This window comes from Pinus tabuliformis, chromosome 8, assembly GCF_031772625.1.
Source record: "Pinus tabuliformis cultivar Carrire ecotype Pingquan chromosome 8, CPIR1, whole genome shotgun sequence".
NCBI lineage: Eukaryota > Viridiplantae > Streptophyta > Pinopsida > Pinales > Pinaceae > Pinus > Pinus tabuliformis.
In genome coordinates this window covers 1646210805-1646232637 of record NC_142294.1, presented here as the reverse complement: position 1 = coordinate 1646232637, position 21833 = coordinate 1646210805, and the positions used below count along the sequence as shown (strand labels likewise).

The 21833-nt window shown below is 37.7% G+C and overlaps 1 protein-coding gene across 6 annotated transcripts in view; it reads left to right on the top strand.

Annotated features, from left to right (window-relative positions):
• Positions 1–21833, top strand: part of DGK1 (diacylglycerol kinase1) — a 182432-nt gene that overhangs the window by 84789 nt on the left and 75810 nt on the right. For all 6 annotated transcript variants that reach the window (XM_089374257.1, XM_089374256.1, XM_089374252.1 and 3 more), the window contains 2 exons: positions 12407–12526; positions 12616–12780. In XM_089374257.1, the coding sequence (XP_089230383.1) occupies positions 12407–12526; positions 12616–12780 (285 nt within the window). The remainder of the gene's footprint in view (positions 1–12406; positions 12527–12615; positions 12781–21833) is intronic.

The following is a 21833-nucleotide window of genomic DNA, read 5'->3' as shown; positions in this document are numbered from 1 at the left end:
TTAAATAAAAAAAGAAAGTCACTGCCTTACATGTAGCTGTTGAAGGGGCCAAGTGCATTGAGTAAAAGTGAATAATAAAAATTATACAAAGAAAAAGGAGTGTTTGGTTCACTGGTAGTTGTTTCTTACGATTTCCAAAGGAATCAAGCCGACTATAGAGAATGTAGCCATTGCAAGATTCTTAATTTGAGCGCGTGCAGAGCTTCTAGAGCTAATTGCCACAATTGATAGGCTCGTAGGTTGTTAGTGTCAATGTACAAGGAGAGAAAGAAAGTGCAACAAACTGCTACACGAGAGTTGTCAAATGCAAGGGGATAAATCACAGGGTGTCGTGGGGAAAAGAGAGTGTCAAATTGCAAAAAATAAAGCCATGGAGTTTTTGGAGATTCGTAGCACGTGGGGGTTAACTCACAATCACCAATCACCATAAGTGTCAGGGTTGTACATTGATACAATGGTTGTATGAGGGTGTAGATGACAAGTGAGTTAAAAGTGATGCACATAGTGGCAATAGTGCAAAAGGAGCATGGTACAAATGATAGTGCCTGTAGGATTGGTGGAATACACTCTTCAGAGGGAGAGTGGGAGACTGTATTGATCAGAAAATCAATTTTGTGGGTGTTTCAAAGGACCGAGAAATAGATCCACAAGGAGATTTTGGCAGATCTATAAACCAACATCAATTTTTATTCTTGTGAGTGCCAGAAGGATTTAAAACAAGGTGGAAAATTACCAAATCTAGAAATCAGAGCAACCAATTTGAGATTCGAGGATATGTTGGATGTAGCATTTAACTTTCTTCCTTGGAAGGCATGGGTCATGTCATTATTGGAGGAACATGACCTAGAAGAGTTTGTCAGAAAGGTTGTTCTTCAATTGATAGATTCAATATATAAGGTAGATCAAATGAAGGACATTAGACCCTAGAGAATTATCATGGATGCCATAAAGGATCATTCCATCTCACACTTAGCAGAAAAGAAGTTGGTGAGGGAGATGCTCAAGGGTCTAATGGACTTGTTCTAGCATAACAACATGAACATGAAGATGATCTTGACAAACAAGCTTAGATCCATCCAAATGTCAAGGTATGATAACATTACCAACTACTTAATGAGGATCACCCAGACATGAGATCAACTTGCAGTTACTGGGGAAAAAGAGAAGGGCGTATAGCTTGTAGATGTGGCATTAAATGGTTTTCCTGAGTCATGGAAACCATTAATCAAGGGAATTTGCCCTCGGGAACACCTTCCCAACTAGGAAAGGCTTTGGGATGATTACATCCAAGAAGAGAGTAGGGAGGAGTCTAGAGCTAGCAAGTAAGGAGACAAAGGGGAGAACTTGGCTTTGGTTAGTATGGTCAAGAAGGGCAAGGGGAAGGATTCCATGGGTAATAGTGAGGGGTTAACCTCTTAGCTAGGTAAGAAGGAATTGAGCAAGTTCAAGTGCTTCAATTGCCAGAAGAGTGGACACTATGCATCATAATGTCCAGAGAAGAGGTGAAGGGGAAGTCACAACAAACAACAACATCAACATAGGGGTACAACTTGATGAGTTTGCAACTAAGTTCGAGAAGGACTTCTCATTTGCCTATTGTCTATCTACCTGTGACATCACAAGGAGTGAGTGCTTGGTACTTGGATAGTGGTGCATCGCGTCATATGATAGAGGCACGAGAGCTATTTAGTGGTGTGAGTCGTGACAAAGAGCAACTCAAATTTACATGCGGAGCTTGGTAATGATGCTCGGTACATAGTGAATCGTTTGGAATCATCATGTTCTAGCTAGAGTCTGGAGGGATGTTGGAGGGAAAGGACATGTTGTTTGTATGACGATTGAAGAAGAAATTGTTCTCAAAGTTAGTGAAGGTTAGAGGATATGTGGTTATATTTAGGAATGGGCAAGTGCTAATTCCTTTAAAGGAGTCTTAGTCCACACATAGAGAAGCTCAACTATAAGTAAGTGTAGCCCGAAAGTAAGTTCCTCCTGAACGAAGAGTAAGTGCCCAATAGTCTCAGAATTGAAGGACAAGGGGGACCTCTAGCAAAGTATGGTTGACTTAGTCCAGGACTTTATTGAGCAAGCCATAGAAATCCAAGATTAGCTGAACAATGTGCAGAAGCCTTTCTCACCACAATGGTAATTTGTGTGAGCTATGGCGCAAGAGGATGGGACACTTGCACTACAGGGCATTGCTAATCCTAAGGGAGATTGTCAGTGGTCTCGTAGAGTTCAACATTGAGCAACATGGCATGTGTAGAGGGTGTGCAATTGGTAAGAATGTCAAGGATGCTTTTTCAAATAGTGAGTTTAGGTCTAATGGAATCTTGGATATTATTCACTTAGATGTATGTGGATCAATGCTATTAGTGGCATCAGTGCTGGGGTCACTCTACTATCTCACATTCATAGATGCCTTTTCCAGGAAAACCTAGATCTTCTTCATTATGAACAAGGATGAGGTATTAAGTTGGTTTTGGGAGTTCAATGCCCATGTGGAGAAGTGGATAGGAAAGAAGATCAAGGTCTTATGGCTAGACAATGGGGTAGAGTAAGCCTCGAACGAATTCAAGGATTTTTGCCAAGTCTATGATACATGAGCGAGAGCTGCTTATGTTTCTTTGGGTAGAGGAGTGTAACATTATAGTATATGTGCAAAACTGGAGCTCTCAAGGGATATTGGGGGACAAGACTCCAGAGGAGGCATTCAAAGTGGTGAAACTAGAGGTAAGACACTTGAGGATCTTTGGTTGTCCAATTTACATCCATTTTGTTGTGGTGAAGAGTACAAAGTTGGAGCCTTTAGGATAGAGGGGCACATTTGTTTGGTATAGCGAGGCTTCAAAGGTTTATAGGATCTTCATACTAGTGTAGAGGAAGACATTTGTGAGAGGGATATTAGGCTCGAGGAGAACTTGGCATCTAAGAAGTTTCATGAATTGTAGTGCCAAAGGACAAGGAGCAGGAGGCTTCAAAGGTAGAGCAACATGCAGAGGCTTCTAATTCCGGTAGTCAACCTTCAGGTTGGGAGGACTCATTAGCTTCTTGTAGTTTTGTTAGTAGACCTAGGTGCTTTGAGCATACTTTGAGGGATGTTCAGGAGCATGTTGAGGATCCTAGGAGCACATTCAGGGAGAGCAAGCCTCTGAAGAAGTTTCCGAACTATATGGGACTGATGATTACTGTCATTGAAGAGGCAACAAACCACGAGGTTTGGAGGAAAGCCATGGGAAATGATGATGCATGGGAGATTGTGCTAGGACTAGAGGGACATTTGGTTCCATGTGCCTTTTAAGGAAGTACCTTCCGTGCTAAGAGGTAGTGTTGATATTAGTAGCTTAGGCAGGTACTTCCATACAAGCCTAAGTGCCTAGGTGTGTGGAAGTCGCCTAACTGAAACTTGACCCTTGGCGTTAGCAATTACTTTAATTATTAAAGTAATTAACTTTTATAAGATAAGGTGAGTTAATTTGATGAAGTGCAAAGGTTATTTGCATTAGTGAATTAGATGAATCTTAGTCATTGATATCAAGTGATGTTAAGATCTAATCTCAACTGTCAATCACTTTGGAGATTAGAGTTGTGGATTTGGTCAATAGCTCAAACTTATAAAAGGAAGGTTACTCTAAGGGAGAAAACATATCTTTAGCACAAGACACAGTGAGAGTGAAATCTTAGTGATTGGGTGGAGAAGGATTTCCATTGAAGTGTGCAGGGATAGCGGAAGAGTGCAAGGGGCAACAAGGGAAGGATCCAAATCAACCAATGGATGAAAGGACAAATCAACAATTTGGTTAGTTGGATCAAATTCCAGGCTTAATTTTGTTTGTATTTTTCCTCAGAGGGCCATTATCCCAGGAAGGGAGCCGGTTATGAATAAAATAATAGGTAAATAAATAAATAATAAAATAATAATAATAATAATATAATTGATTAGTTATGAAGGGTCAAAGGTCAAATAATGTGACCATTCACCTTCATGGCCAGTGAATGGCTATATAGGAAAGCCACTACGAAGGCATGTAATCATCACTCTTTTTATCATCGTTATCAATATATATTATTTACTATACATTTGTATATTCTACATTGTAAGTAGAAACAATATTTGTTTGCTACAGTGGTATCAGAGCAGTTCGTTCCTTGACTAACCATTGCACTGTTCATCCATTAAAGTTTAAGTCCAAAAATCATGGGAACATATTCCAGGATTATGGCTATATGACTAGACGAGAACTATTATTGGAAATGAGAGAAATACTTGCACAATCAATAAAACTTCTTGAAACATATTCACATCTAAAATAGAAGAGAATATTGACATGAAAGAGACTAACATTAAATAATGCTCTAATCAAGAAAAGGATTTTGAACATGTTGTTCCTCCTCAAGGTGACTAAAATGAGACTGATAATCAAAGTGGGTATATGGCGGCTGAAGACGAAAAAGGTAGGAAGGAAATGAATCTACAAAAGTTATTGATGAAGAATCAATACGTTCTGCAAAAGATCACGAAAAGATTATGTCAGTGACAAATTATAATCAAGATCACGAAAAGATTATGTCAATCACAGACTATAGTGAAGATGATCTTAAAATGGGAGCTAGCTTGGATTATGATAATGGTAAAGTTAACTGTGGTAATGCTTTTTAGCAGCAACCAACAAGGCTGCCTTCAATAAGAAGGTCAATGTTTCCAATTTCACAGAAAAGACCCCTGTAAGCCATGGATTTTAGAAGTGCAATTACAAAGTTTCGCCCTCCAAGAAGTTCATGTCAGCCATTAAATTGGTTGAAGATTTGTAATTCCGAATTTTCATTACCTGAAGACCTTGATGATCACAAATACAATAGAGGTCACGCTTTCATGGCAAATACAATAAATTGTTCAACTACAGATTCTAGATATTGAGAGCTCAACAAATATAAATCATGTTGAATACTCTTCAATTTTCCTTCAAAACCATAACATTACTTTATATCCCATGTGGTCTCAACAAAGAAACTAAAAGTATCTAGGGAGATGAGATGTACCTTTTCAGTTCTCATTTCCCTTCATGGAGTGATAGTCTTTCAGATCTATTACACGTATTTTCTTAGACCTTGTTTTTATTATAATGGCAGCCAACAACACACCGAATGCATACATCTATAATCCATTTAGGTTGTTGAATGCAATCATCCTTGAAAATCCCTTGAACAATGAGCATAGCAACTCTGAAAACCCCACCATTGACAGAGTATCGTTCTACATAAAAGATATTGAGCGACACCTAAAAGAGTGCTTTCCAAATCAAGACAGATTGTTGTTCGTAGACTATGTGAATTCACTAGTTCGTTGGATAGTACACGATATTCTGATCCCTAAGGGTTCTAGAGCCCTTTGGAAGCATATATATGTTCTTCATCTTAATTGCAAGCAAATTCCAACCATCACATCCTTGTTGCATTCTGTGAATGGATTCAATAAGATTCTAGGAGCGCTAACCAGGCTCTGACGACTATGTGTCAACGACCCCATAGCAGTACACCCCTTTTTTGAAAAAGGGATTGCGCCCGATTGATGTGCCCATGTCATCCAGTGATCGTCATCAACCTGACTTCCAAGATGTTATGTAAACCCATTCTGCATGTGTATAATGTAAATAATCTCAGTAGCCCTGTGTCATGTATATAACGACCTAGGTAAACCTACCTTTCTGACAATCTCCATTCTAGGAGGTTTTTAGTCTCACCGATTCATTTTCGGATGATCGACAGAGTTTTTCCCTCTAGTCTTACCCCAAAGCTGGAGTAGATTTTGTCGCTAGGATCTTAGGCGAGTCCTAGTGTTCTAGATCGAGTCTATGTAACAGTAATTTGAGAATAATCCTAACTATTTGGTTAGATTATTTTATTACTAATTGTTTGGTCTGTTGGATTATACTTGTGTCGCAGAAATGGGTAGTTTGTAAGGGTCTGTAACTAATCGGTTTTCCTCCTTTATGATGTAAAAATATGTAAATCATGATTCCCTCATAATTAGAAAACCATGGCTAAACATTTGAGGGTTGGAAAAATAATTTATCCCCTCATGGGTTAATTAATTAAATTTTTTGTCCCAAAATTAATTAAAATCCTAAGCCAGAAATTTAATTAATTCTGAGTCCCAAGTAAATTTAAATTCTCCAAAGGCAAAATTCATTAGTCCTAAAAAATTAGATTTTAAAAGGTCTCGGGGCTAGGGTAAATTAATTATTGTGATAAATCTTAAACCTTTGATCCTTGGGGGTTATGTCAAAGTCAAATATTTTGGGAAATTAACTCAAAAATTCTATTTTTGAGTTAATTAAAGTGCATTTTAATGAAAAATTTGAATTTCCTCAAAACTAAAATATTTCGACGGATGAAATTAAAAGATATTTTGATCTCTATCAACGATCGAGATTACTTTGACGAGGATCACTCGAACTAGCCGTTGGAGAATTTATCTTTAAATAGGAGGTCATTTGTCAGTCGATCCATCCGATCTCTGAGTCATGTGCTAAGCAAAAAACTCTTATGTAATCTTTTTTGGATAATAAAGAAAGACTTTGGGGTTAAATTTTGTTGGTGTTACTCTTCATGTGAATGCTGTAAGTTGTTTTATTTCGTGAATGATTTTTTCTAAAGCCATTGATGATAGCTTCTAAAGAGTGATCTGAGCACATGTATCTTGTTCATTTTGCTGGGGTTTGAATACTGATTTTAACTTTGAATGTAATAGCAGGTATCTTTATTTGTCTAAATTTAATTATTATTTTTTCGCTCTATTTTTAATGGCTGGAGTGAGTTTTGTAGGGAAATCTTGAGATAGATTATTGGGCATTAGGGGATAGTCTTCAGTTGGACTAGCCAACTCCCGATCTGTATTTCTTGAAGAGCCCAGCTAAATAAGCTCCGAGCTTATCATAAGATTTTCGTTTTGTAATGCATAAGGGTTTCGAGTTAGCACCTCCTTTTAAAATTTAATTTTTTTTAATTTCTGTGCATCCTAATGGTAAGATTTGGCCTCAATATCATTTTGCAGGGGCATTATTCTTTTTACAGTTCGAGGGTTTGAAAAATTTAAATATGTGGTTGTTATAAGTTTCTCTTAGAAGGAAATCTGAAGCAAAAAATATATTGGTGCGAAATTTGATTTTGTTCTAGGTTTTTTTAGGCTACCATTAACTGTCTGGAAGCCTCTCTTTTCTTTGCTGCCTGAGGTTTTTCATTTCCTTTTTGAAATCGGAGCTTTGTCTTTTGTAAATTTCAATTTTTTTTTGCTGCCTAGACCCCTCTGCGGCTCCCTGCATCCTCCTTTCCTCCTCTGCGTGCCTGCAAAATTTCACTGCCGTCAAAGCTTCCTCTTTGTGCCTGTGCCCTTGCTGTTCATTGCCTAAACCCTCTCCGCAGACCTACATCTTCGGCTCCCTCTTCAACTTGCATCATCCTTTTTGCCGCCACTGTCATTGTTAAGCTCCCTCAACCTACGTTCTTCTCCTGCAAACCCTATTCTCTTACCTTTCCATCACTCCCCGCAGACTCCGTCTTCTCCATTCCATTGTTGCTCCACCTGCGTTCAAGCTCCTTGTTGCTCACCTGTGCGTGGATCCATCCCTTTGCGTCCCTTCTTACAAGCTCATTCAAAGGTTTCTCCCTCGCTGCTTCTCTTCGAACCTGCAAAGCCCAAATAGTTCTATTTCCTCTTTTCATTTTTTTAAGTTTATCCTTTGTGTATTCATTACGGTTAGATTTTACATTTATTTTCTTTTTAACATTTGTTTAAATTAAAAAAAGAATGCTTAAAATTTTTAATTTTTTTAGGTGTGTGATTTTAATGTTAGATTTTTTTTTCCTTTTTTTATAGTTTGTTTTTTTTAGAAATTGAATTTCATTTTTTTTTAAAATTTTGCTTTGCTCTTTTTTATTTTGGGTTTTTATTTTTTTTTTGGTTTTTATGACATTTGGGTTTTGCTTGAAACAAATAAACAATTTTTATAAAAAATTTCATTTTCCATTAATGTGACTTTCTTTTTTCTAAAAGGAATTAAATCAAAAGACGTTGCGCTTTCACATTAATTTTTTTTAATTTTTATGTGGCCTTTGGCCCATTAAAAATTGAAGTTATTAAAACCTTTTGATTTATTTTTGCTTTGATCACATAAAAAAACTTAATTAATCACTGGCCACATTAAATTTGCTTCATAAAGCTTAGCACAAAAAATAAATTTGCCTAAGAAATAATTAAATTTTAATCTAAAGTTCCTTCTTCACATTATTTTTTTTTAATTCTTATGTGGCCTTTAGCCCATTAAAAATTTAAGTTATTAAACCCTTTTGATTTATTTTTACTTTGGTCACATGAAAGAATCTTAATTAATCATTGATCACATTAAATTTGCTTCATAAAACTTAGCACAAAAAAATAAATCTGCCTAAGGAATTAGCAAATTTTAATCTAAAATTCCTTCTTGGTCTCTTTTTATGTTCAAGGGTAAAATCTAAAAGGAAACTTTTGTGGTATTAATTTCCCTATTGTCCAACACACTTAAAATCATATCTAAAGATTGACTATAGGAGAGTGACAAATTTTTCTAGATTTGGGTCACTAAAGAAAAATCAATTTAATTCTAGGATTGTGAATTGCTTAGCATTTGAATTTCATGGTTCTTCAAGGTATTTAGATCTTTCGAAATTTAATTGCTAGAATATTTTGCATCTATTGAGATTGATTGTCATATTAATTGCTTGAATTATTTGATGTTCATTGCATGTTAAATATTTTGCGAATATTTCGAGTAATTATCAAAGTACTCTGTCATAGAATTGTGATAAATTGCATATCTTTTGTTCTTAAGTTGAGTATTTTTGTTGGCATTGATATTAGATTGTAAAGAAGTTTTTGTTCTCTTTGAGCTATAATTGTATCAAAAAAGATTTGAAGTAAGCTTGTGGTTTAATTGTGATGTTTTAAGGGGTTTATCTTTAAGTCTTCATCTAGTAAAGTGAACATTTCATTTTGGTGATTAAGGGCTTTTGCAATACAAGCGTTTCTAATCCTCGAGTCTAACTTCATCTCATCATATCGTGCATTTGCATATTAAGTTAGTTTTGCATAATTAAAATTTATTTCCAAGCATAAGCTTGGTTGATAGAGAGATAGGTACCCATCCATCTTTGCTTGAGAAGCCTGCTTTTAATAGTACTTAAAACGGTGCCCTTGCAGTCGTCAGAACCACAACTCTCTTGAGTGCCGGAGGCACCAGGTATGTTAGATTTTCAGGAGAGGTGTCGTTAATCACAACTTAGTGTGCTTCACCTTATCTTCTCTTTGCCAATTACTACGAAATCGGGATCAAAGTGTCTAAACTTAGATAGGCATTTAACTAAAATTAACCAAGATTCTTGCATCTCACATTAGTTTTAGGATCTAAATTTCCTATAAGATAGTCATTCATCTAAGCAACAATTACTAATCGATTACATGGTCTTAATTTCCCTAGCAAGATCGTTGACTCCATGAGGCAATGGTATCAATCGTTTAAATTTAATCAAATCTTATAAGTCTTGCTAAATCTTAATCAAGTACTTGGTCGCTTCACTGTGTCTCCCGAACTAGTTGGTTCCCAAATAGTTCTACTTCATTCCATTTTTCGTAGGGTCTACCCCCATAGCCTACTGTAGGGAGACGACTTAAATGAAGAGATTGGGGATCAGGGTGACAACCCCCGATCTGAGCTGTTGTCACTGTGCCTAGACATTCTGTGCGACAACACCAGGTTTTATTATGTGAGTGGGATCATATTCTGGTATGACACGGATGAAAGGGAGGAAACCCTAATTTTGTGCCGAGAGATAGTTGAGCTCTTGGAGATTGTAGGGTTTGGCACAGACAGATCGTCCCTCTATGAGGTTGTCCATGGCATCATACTTATGGATTACTCCAAGGGCAGTGACATGAGAGACATGGGTAGGATCGTGTGCAACCTGCACTCAGCGCTTTACAATGTGAGGATGCCTTTGTTCGATGACCACCACTTCATCGAACACCACTTGTAGGATCCAATATCCTTGGGTATTGAGCTCTCCTTGTGTGCAGATATTATGAATCGGTTATTGGTGCAAGGTTATGACAATCTATCATGTACTGTAGATCTTTTATCTAAAGCACTGGGTACACAAAAAAATCAGATTCATGAGTATTCTCGGATTTGTCATGGCTTTAAGAATGATAGGATTAATGAAGAATATGGTGAGCAATGTTCGGCCTTGGAGAAAGACCTGAAAGTTTTGTGTCTGTTCTCCATGAAATATGGAGCCATAAGTTTTGTGTCCGCTCTCCATGAAATATGGAGTCATCACAGTTCTCGACGTGCGCAGCCATAAGGAGTCCCTTTCATTATGCTTTGAGGACAAAGAATTTTTAAGGGAGGGGCAATGTCATGAATAAAATAGTAGGTAAATAAATAAATAATAAAATACTACTAATAATAATATAATTGATTAATTAATTAATTAATTAGTTCTGAAGGGTCAAAGGTCAAATAATGTGACCATTCACTTTTGTGGCCAGTCAATGCCTATATAGGCAAACCGACATGAAGGCATGTAATCATCACTCATTTTATCATCTTTATCAATATATATTATTTACTATACACTTGTGTGTTCTACACTGTAAGTACATACTACAAACAAACACTATTTGTTTGCTTCAGAGCCCTTGGAAATTCTGAAGTTATTTAAATGAAGAAATGATTTGAAGGGAGAAAATCTTTGTGTGCATGTATGAGATTGGTGTGTCTCTTATTTGGTAGATCTGCATAATAATCCATTATTAGTACAAGTAATCTGCTAGATAGTAATTGGCCAGGTCGCTGGCGCCAATGAAATTTAACTACTATACTCCAATTTGCACTTAATTTCTTCCACATAATCTGTAGTAATCTGATCTGAAATCTTACTACGAAGTCGGGACTCTTTAAGTGTAAGTCCACTCTAGAGTCTAGAGAAGTTATCAATAATAGGTTTGTAACCTAAAAGTTAACAAGTGAACAGTTGATGAACAAACATCTCATTAAACACTTGGTATGCAGCTCGTCTACCTTGGATGCCAAGTGAAAATACCACCATAGCATGATAGAGTAGAGCCAAATAGCCATGGGTTCCTCCTTATCATGACTGGCCTGCCTGGGCTGATTGCAGAAAACCTTGGCCAAACAAACCGTTTGTGTGGCTATAGCGAATTTGAAATCCTTTTTGGAGTCTTGGCTGCCTGTCCATGCAGTTCTGGTAGAAAGTGGCCAGGCCTTTGGCGATGCTTTAGCATATAGCATAGATCTATGATGGTATCCCACTTTTACCCACACTTTGCATATTCACTTTGGAAATGGAGAAACCCCAGCACATCTAGTTCAGAAGGACGCCCACTGAACTTTTTCCAACCTGGCCCTCTCTTGCATTTAGATTTGGTCCCAATCATCTTCTACCAACCGAAGCACTGGACAGATTCCATGGAAAGAGCAACAGCCCTGAGTTTTGACATGTGATGAGCAAGGTGTCTGGAGATGCCCCAGATTCCTCTATTCTTTGACCCCCTGACAGCTGTGTTGACTATATTTTCAGATTCCTCCTGTTCAGCTTCTGCTGCCTTCAATACTAACTCATTTTCTGACCCTTGGTTATATTTTATGATATCTGTGCACATCTATAATTTCAGTTGGATGTCTGCTTTCTCTTTATTTACACAAGGTGAGGATGTCTTGAGATAAATGCTAAAGGACCATTATATTAATTAATGAATACTGACACAGTCCCTACTTCTAGAGGGCTTCAATAAGTTATAATGCACTATAATGAGCCAATTGGTACGCATATTGGTGGCCCATCGCTAGACTTCCCTAAAGCATAGTAGTTACTGTTGGTTGACATTTTCATCCAGGTCAAGCTTGGTTATTAATGTGGGACTTGATCTGGCCTTTCCAATATCTACTCTTAAGTGTGGAACTGGAGATATCATCTCAAGTGAACCTATGGACTGCATGGTGTGGATTGAAATTTAATACCGTATTTGTTCCCATGCATTTCACTGAGTGTTGTCATCAAGTTGATCCAAGTTACAAAGGGAAGCAAATTAAACAATGAAGCTACTGTTTATGAGTAGAATTCATCACCCCGGCTACACCTATATTGTAGTGTACAACAGAAAATAAAGTGTTAGATCACTAAGAAATTTTATTTTTCCTGTGTTGCTTGTTTAGTATGTTTTAGGAACAACCATTCATGTGTTTTGTTGCTTTGTTTTCCTCAGAGCAGGTATGTTGCAAATCACATTTTTGAAATGTGGAACAGATTCTATGAATTATCAGTTCTTTAATCTAATCTTCAACTGTTCATGCAGTTTTTGAATAAAATGTTGTATGCAAAAGAAGGTGCAAAGGACATTATGGATAGAACATGTGCAGACCTTCCTTGGAAAATTCATTTAGAAGTGGATGGTGTGGACATAGAAATTCCCGAGGTAAATGTTGGAAAAACAGAAATCAATATCTCTCCGAATGTAAGGAAAGAGTTATCATTGACATGAAACTTGTAATTACATCATTGCAGGACTCACAGGGCATCCTTGTAACAAATATTGGGAGCTATATGGGAGGTGTAGATCTGTGGCAAAATGAAGAAGAACATAATGATGATTTTGATCCACAATCCATGCATGATAAGGTGCTTGAAGTTGTCAGTATTTGTGGAACATGGCATCTTGGAAAGCTCCAGGTGGTGTATTCATTCAATCATTTGATGTTCTTATTCGCATTTTCTGAAGTAATTTGCTATACATGCCATTATTCATGTTCTATGTTTCATTGTTTTTCACTGTTATATATGTTACTATTCATGTTCCATATTATTCAATGTTCTCTTGTGGTGTTGTATACCATTGAGTTATATATGAATTATGCGAATCACTGTTATTTATGATTTGTGCTCTCCCAAGACTCGAAGAAGTTCAGGTGTTTTTCTGGAGTCTTCCGTTTATTTTAAGTTGATCCATCTCAGATTTAATTGTATTTTTGTGAATTTCTATGTTCTATAGGAAGGTATTGAAGGCAGACTGATAAAAGTTATTATTATATTATTATATTTAAAATTTTAAACCGACAGAGTTAGCTGATATAGAAAAGGAACTTATTCTAGTCTCTTTCTTTGAGGTCTAGCGTTGTCATTTGGCTTGAGATGGACATTACTTGGGCTATTTGGACTTTCTACTTTGGTAGACAGTTAGGTCCACATCTTAGCTATTGTGGGATGCTTTTTGCTACCCTCAGTTTATTTATGTGTTGTTCCCTTGGACAAACTTGAAATCCCTGCCTTTCGTTTGATTTTCCTCTTCTATTCAAGATCATTCTTTTCCTCTCATGTTATGCCTTTTGTTGAGGTCATGCCATGTCACTGCTCTCCTAGGCTCTATAGAATATTTACTGGTGAGACAAGGCACAAGTGATGGGGATCAGGGATCACACGACTTTGATTGTTGGCTATAAAAATAAGAAACCTTCATTCTTTCGATGGGGTCTTTTTTACAACTTAAGAGAGTCTATTTGGACATATTTGCCATAGTTGAATGTCAATAATGCTGCATGGGTACATCGCCCTTGCCATACTCGAGCATCAGTACTTTCATATGCTTTTTTAGGATATGTCCTTCAATATGTCTCCATTGATTCAACTATCATGCCCATTGTATTCCATGGCTTTGAGAACTGGGGGTGTTACCTGCTCATATGCACATGGCAGGGAATGAGGGCTTCATTACCCAATGCAGGAGGTACTCCTAGAGTTTTTTGAAGATCAGAAGTGAACAGGGCATCTATTCCCCATTTTCTCTCTCCTTTCTATAATTTCTTCTCTCAAATTCCGCAACCCCTACAAGGGATCTGTAATAAATATCGATAGCATGATGAACTTATGTAACAGGCTTAAGCGACTTGGGACCCGGTTAATAAGTGAGTCTAGTATAAGTGTTTTTTTCACTTGACCAATTATTTTTGCTCTTCAGCGATAAATAATTAGTTGAGTTTTTTCACTCAATACGTCCATAGTTGGAGTGTGGCTTAATAACAGGCCTTGGGTTCGTCCTAATGTCTAGGGTCAATATACTCTAGGTCATATCCAGAGTATCGCGGAATTTGACTAAGTTTTTCTAGGATTTTTTAATTAATTAAAATTTCCTGTAGGATAATATTTTAATTAATTTCTTATGTAATGTTGTAAATAAGTGGCTCTAGGAGATGTTGGTGGCATGTGGGTACTTGAAATTCATGCTCACATCTCCTTCATTATCCTAAGACCCACTTTGGGGGTAAAAAAAAATGAATATGCCCCCTGAAAACCCACTTTCTTTAATGTAAGTGGCAAAAAAGAGAAGAAAAATCAAGAAATTAATAATTGGAGATATTTATTATGTTTTCCAAGCCAAAGAATACAAGGAAAATGACAGGGAAAACAAGGAAGTTAAGGAGCAGTTCAAAGATGACTTGGTTGCCACCTTGGAAGACCAAGTCAATAACCTTAATGAGGCCAAGTTAACTACTCATTGTGGGGTTGAGTTAGCTGACATCAGCAGGTTGAGTCCCTCATGGGTTTGCCACGGATTTGATTACTTGAGTTTTTAGTGGAGTGTGTCTCCATATCTATCTCCACTTGTTTCCACATGTAAGCTGCCAGTCCACAAGCCATACATTGGCAATCCACTTCAGCCATATGCACAGTCAGGAAGATCTCCACACGACTGAGGATAGAGACATCCGTCCACACTCCAGTTTGATATCAACCCCTCTCAAAACACACTTGGTAGGACTTCAAACTTACATCAGCCAGCAAGTCATGTGCATTGTACCTACCTCAACTCACTCGCTGCCACCTACAAGACTTGTGAAACAACTCGCACCAGTCAAGGGGCACTTGTTAATTTAGAAAACAGTCATCTACAACAGTCGACACTTGTAGATTCGACTCACCTTGGGATGATCACCATAATGCCCCTTGTTTGATGCATTCTCACTGGGATTCTCCCCAATATGCCTATAAATGTAACACATTTCTCTCGTTCAATCTATGGTTGGAAGCTCTATGCTTGGGTACATTCTGTCAGTATTTTTGCTCATGATAATAAAAAGAGTCTTTGGAGTTTCTGTAGGGACCAACCCTATATATATATATTTTTTAAAATACTAAAAATACAATCATAAGAAAATAGCATTGGGAACTCAAAAATTATTAAGCATTATATAAGACTTTCCTGAATTTATCTTCATTGAACATATCATCTAATTAACATGTTATTAACTAAAACCATAATGAAGTCATACAAAAGAGTATTATAACAACATAGGTACCGTTCACCAGGAGACGAGATTCAATCTTGACTTGTCGCTAATTGCCCTCCTTTGTTGTCGATCGACCCCAAGTGTGAATGTCGACGTGCTTAATCTGAATGCAATGACCCACCAGTTGACCTCCCACCCTACTCCTTGGGTACTCTCCTTCCCTGTGGACCCCTACACTGCAATGGGGTTGTACAACAGAGTAACACATTAGCTGGTAGAGGAGAGCACTCTTTGGCTCAAGAGTCGCCTCTCTAAAGTCCTCTACCTCACCAAACTCACTATAGCTTGTAGTCACTACTCTGGCATAGTCACATCCATCCAACAGGAGGGTAAAGAAAAGCCCCTTCTCCCATGGCCTGCCCCTTCTTTTATAGGAGTTCTTATAGGTGACACTCGACATTTCATGCATAATTAATTATTTTTGATAATCCAATAGTTTGATTATTCACCCACCCATGTGTCACTTTCTCATCAAGAATTTCCAAAATTATTTACTTAAATTTCAATTTAAAGTTAATATTTTTCCTCACCTCAACAAGATTCCTATTTCTTCTCCTAGTTGTCTCCTAATCCCCCTTACTACTCCTTAATTTGTGTTCATTACTAAAGTCAATTGATAAGTCAAGATTTGATCCCCTATCTACTCCCTAATTTAACTCAAGTTATCTCTTAGATGGATATTCTTATGTTGGTTGTTGCCACATGGAGGTTCTTTAAATTTCTCTAAAATTTAATTTATTAATCTTATTTTAATTTACCATCCTCTTCTCTTAATTAAGTTTAACTATTTTAGGATTAATATTTCTCCTTACATTTATGTACCTCTTTCCCCTTTTACCTAATTAAATTACATTATCTACCTAATATTTTCCAAGATGGGAAGGGTAGAGTATTTAAGGTAAAATATTTTATTTCTTCCTATGATTCTCTTAACCCAAGTTTTATTCTTGATTTAATTACCCCGGCTTCTAACATCATTTACTCTTGTTGTGAATTTACCTGGTTTTCATTTCTTGATTATATTTATTAATTTGTTTATTTTTAATGATTCCAAGGGTGCCAAGTTTGGTCGTGCCCTTCAAGAACTTCCCTTGAAGTTCCAAGGGTGTCACGCCTAACAGTTTATTTAGGATGCCAAGTTAGTCGTGCCCTTCAAGAAATTCCCTTGAAGTTCCAAGGGTGCCACACCACTTTCCCTTCAAGCATTTAGTGGCTACGAGGGGAAAGTATAGGTGCAACGACAAAGACCACTATCTTCTCTTATGTTGCCTGCTATAGAGAGATTAATGGTGTCGGGGATCAAGGAATCTACCTTGATGCATGCCCCCCCAGTAAAATCCTCATGAGCGACCCAACTTTGGGACTTGCCCCCATGACATTGTGATCTCATGGAACTCCCTTGATAATGATGGGCTACCACGATTTCGGGGAAGGATATATGTGCCACCGAATGAAGATATACGCCAGTTAATCTTGAATGAAGCACATCGTGCAGTATACATGGCACACCCTAGTGTTAAGAAGATGAGTGCGGACCTGAAACCACTCTTCTTTTGGAAAGGGATGAAGAAGGACATCGTAAACTTCGTAGCAAGATTCTTAGAGTGTCAACGTGTAAAGGCTGAACACAGACATCCAACAGGGTTATTGCAACCCCATGAGATACCAAAATCTAAATGGGAAGTTATATCAATGGACTTCATTGTGGGACTACCAATGACCTCAAGAAGACATGATTCCATATTTGTAGTGGTGGACATGTTGACCAAGAGCGCCCATTTCATACCAGTTAAGATTACATATAAGACACCAGAAATAGCCAGAGTTTTTATTAATGAGATTATGAGATTGCATCGAGTGCCTAGGAAGATCATATCTGATAGGGGAGCAATGTTTACAGGAAGGTTTTGGACCAGTTTCCAAGAAGCCTTGGGAACCTAGTTGAACTTCAGCATTGCTTATCACCTTGAGACAGATGGGCAGACAGAGAGGACTAATCAAATCCTCGAAGACATGCTTCTGATGTATGTGATGGACGAACAAAATAGATGGGATGGGAGGAGTTTTTACCCCTCGTGGAATTTGCTTACAATAATAGTTATCAAAGTTCAATCAAGATGGCGCCATTTGAGTTCTTGTACGGAAGACCTTGCAGAACACCTCTTAGTTGGGACTGACTAGAGGACCGAGTATTAATAGGACCAGAAGTGGTGCAAGAGATGGAAGAACAAATGACTATGATTAGGGGGAGGCTAAAAGAAGCACAAGATCGACAAAAGAGCTATGTTAATGCTCATCGGGTAGACCGAACTTATGAAGTGGTAGATAGGGTGTTCCTGAGAGTAAGGCCCCAAAAAAGCTCTATAAGATTTGGAAAGGGAGAAAATTGTCTCCACGGTTTGTGGGACCTTTGAAATCTTAGAAAGGAAAGGGTCGGTGGCATATAGGCTTGCCTTACCTCCATCTTTAGCATGTATGCATGATGTGTTTCATATTTCTGTTGTGCGTCATTATATCAGATCCTTTGCATGTTATTGACTTTGGTCATTTGCAGGTTTCGAACGAGGGAACAGTAATGGCCGAACCAGTTCGCACACTGGACTAGCGAACCTTGCAGCTTAGATGACGGTTAGTGGACCAGGTCAAGGTCTAGTGGGACAATTATAGTCCCAGTTCAGCTACTTGGGACGACACCGAGAAGATGCGTCACCGTTTTCCTTACCTATTCCAAGGACTTCAAGGCGAAGTCTCTTATTAAAAGGGGGTGTATGTTGTACCCCGCTCTAGTTGACTGACAGTGATATGACTAACATTTATTTAGCCCTAAGGCCCACACTTTATTCTTTGAGGACCTTAGGTTAAGGATTTGGACACATGACTCTATTATTAGTGGTTGTGATGTTTATGTATGTTCTCCATTGATATTATGATGAAGATAGAAGTAATGGTTATGTATGTTATCTATTGGTATTATGATGATTGTAGCATTAATAGTTATGCATGTTCTCTATTGATATTATGATGATTGTAGCATAAATGGTTATGTTTGGTCTCTATTGGATTTATGATGATGATGGCAGTAAAGGATATGTATGCTCTTTATTGATATCATGATGATGATAGCTTTGAAACTTCGTATTTCATAAACATTGGTTGGTTTTGGCCATTCCATGATGGCCTTGATCTTTACCGGGTCTACTGCGATACCATCCCCATAGATAATCTGCCCAAGATAATGAATCTTGGTTTGGTAAAAGGAACACTTTGACAACTTCCCGTATAATTGGTTTTCTCTAAGACATTGTAGAACTATCCTCAAGTGTTTGTCATGCTCTTCTGGGGTCTTTTAGTAGATCAAAATGTCATTATCGATAAAGACATACAAACTTTTCTAAGTAATCCCGAAATATTCCGTTCATCAAACTCATGAAAACACCTAGGGCATTTGTCAGTCCAAAGGGTAAAACTACAAATTCATAATGCCCAAATCTTGTCTTAAAGGCTGTCTTCGGAATATCTTCTTTCTTGATTCTCAACTGATGATATCTCGACGGTAGTCAATGCACAGCTGCCAAGACCCATCCTTCTTAACGAAAATCACAGGGGCTCCCCATGGAGATATGCTAGGTCGTATGAACCCCAAGTCAAACAGTTCCTTTAATTAGATCTGCAATTCCTTTAGCTCTGGAGCCAACATATGTTAGGGTGCCTTTGCAATAGGCTCAGTACCTGGTTTAAGGTCGATGGTGAAATCAATTTCCCTTTTAGGTGTAGCCCGGGTAGTTCTTCGGGAAATAAATCCTTAAATTCAACAAGAAATGGATGTTTATCAAGGTTTTCAGAATCACACTTATCGTTTAGAGCTAACACCGAGAACATTTGATATCCCTTTCGCCTATATTTCATTAGTTGCATGGAGGAGATGAACCTGAGGGACACCCCTCGGTTCTTTCCCCTTAATGATTTTCTTTGGTCGTCATCGTCTGTGAAATGTAGAATCTTGTCTTTGCAGTGTAGGAGTGCCTCATGTCCTTCCATCCAATCCCTTCCTATAACTACGTCATAGACTCCTAAAATTATAGAGTACAAGGATACCTTGGTCTTACATACACCTAGGTCCACCTCACAATCCTTTACCATCCTTCCTACATTTCTTTTCATACCACATGCCATTTCTACATGTCTAAATTCATATTGTGCAATTGCTTTATGTTTAATCCTTGATAATGCATTTAGAGAAATAAAGGAATCAGTAGCTCTTGGATCTATTAAAATTACAAAACTCATACCATCAATATTACCTGAGGTTTCCAACATAGTGGACTGGTGTTCGACCTGGCGATTGTTCACCGCTGCATGGATGCGATGAGCCTTCCCTAGATCCCCCACTGTAGTTGCATTCTTAGTTGAGTTGGTATTACCTATCTTTTGAGGGCAATCCCTCTCGTAGTGAGGACCTCCACAAGTCCAACACCCCCTCTTAGGAGCTTGGCTCCTACTACCAACTGAACCAAAAGTTGGCCTGGAACTCTACTGGAAAGAGCCAGACTGTTGGGATCGGTGTTGAAGTGGTGTGACTTGGTGCTGTTGCATAGGCCGATGCTGTTGTGGTTGACGAGTTTGTTGAGGTACCCTGTGTGAATGTTGAGTTGGATGCCTATATGGTGTTCTTTGATTTCTTGTTGACCACTTTTGATGATTGAGCACAGGACCCCTTTGCAGATTTCTACGTTCCATATTGTTCCACTTGGTACTCTGGATCCTCTGGGCCATGTTGACTTACTAGGTCCACTGCTCATGATCTCCTCCTCTGCAATGATTGCCCGCTGAACTGCCTCGTGCAAGAGGTGCGAGGCATTAAGATTTTAACCTTGGCCCGAATGTTAACATTTAGTCTATACACAAATTTTTTCACCTTGAGCTTTTATGTGTTTAAGTGAGGGGCATAACGAAGTAATTCCATGAAACGAGCCTCATACTCTGGTAGTGAGCGACTCCTTTGCATTGATGCATTGAATTCATTTAGTTGGCTCTCAAGGAACTCCTCTGATAGGTAACAATCTCTAAATTTTTCTTCAAATAGTTCCTAAGTTACTTCTGATATATCCATCCCCAATTGGGTTAATAATGTCTTCCACCAAAGTAGTGCGTTTCCCTTTAGCTGGAATATACCCATCTTGGCCTTCATATTTGAGGTGTAATCTCCCAGGGTAAAGGACATAGCCATGTTTTCTAACCATGCCTCTGCAGATTGACCATCTATGGATCCCAAAAACTCTGGAAATTTTACTTTTTCCAAATCTCGAAGTACATCATTTCTTGTAGTGTTTTGGGGTACTTCGTTTTGTATGACAGGTCCTCCATGCTCCTGTTCCAAATGGTTTATTAATGCTTCAGACATGTGTTGGAATGATCTCATTAAGTTCAACACTTCTCCAGCTGGTATCTGTTTTGGTGTTGTGATGTTTCCCCATCATTGGGTGGGGAGGTAGGAGTCGGTTGTTGTGGTGATGCCATGTTGCGCCCTTTAGTTGCCCCACTTCTTCTTGTACCTCTTCTAACCATGGTTTACTAATGAATCCTGCCACAATTTAACACGATTTTTCCTTATAAGATAAAAATAAATAAATAAATAAAAATCAGATAACAATCATAACCAAACTGGGTGGTTCTATAATTTATTTATATGTTTATATACTTCCAAAGGAACAATCTATGCATTTATAGATTCTTGATTATATAATTCGCTTATTAATTCCAAACATTCCAAAAAGATTTAATCAAGGATACCATCAATTTACTCAAATAGTATGCTAAGATTACATCATGTCATGTAAATGGTAGAGGTGGTTGGTAGCATTATCATAACATAAATTGAGAATGCCCTTAGTAAAAAGAGAAAAATACGTTTCTAATGTTTTATGATTTTATGAGCTTAGCTATCAACAAACACAAAATATTGGATATTGAAATTTCCTATCCGTTGTGAAATCCCGCTTATATTGGCCATATTGAATGGTGGCGACATATGCAACCACTTCACATTCAAATAGAATAAGTTGGAACACCCTTCTAGGTTGAGGGGAGTTAAGTCCCATCGTATCTAGACTATGTCATAACACCACTTGGTTTGCATGGCACCATTGATCTCATACTTCCATTTAGCATGAAATTTTTTTCAATGTCCATAAATTATAAAACTATAAGATTAGAGTTGTTAAGATCCCACATTTTATTCAATTTTTACAAATCTTTGTGAGAATCAACATTTATCATTTTGGTCTATACTCAATATGTGATAATATTCAAAACACAAAAAAAATACTTTCTTTTTGCCGGTCTCAAAAGAAATTCAACATGATAATCCATATTTAGTTAGAAGTTACCAAGTCAATGAAAATTTAGTTAGGAATCTAACAAGTCAATGAAAATCTCGGTGTG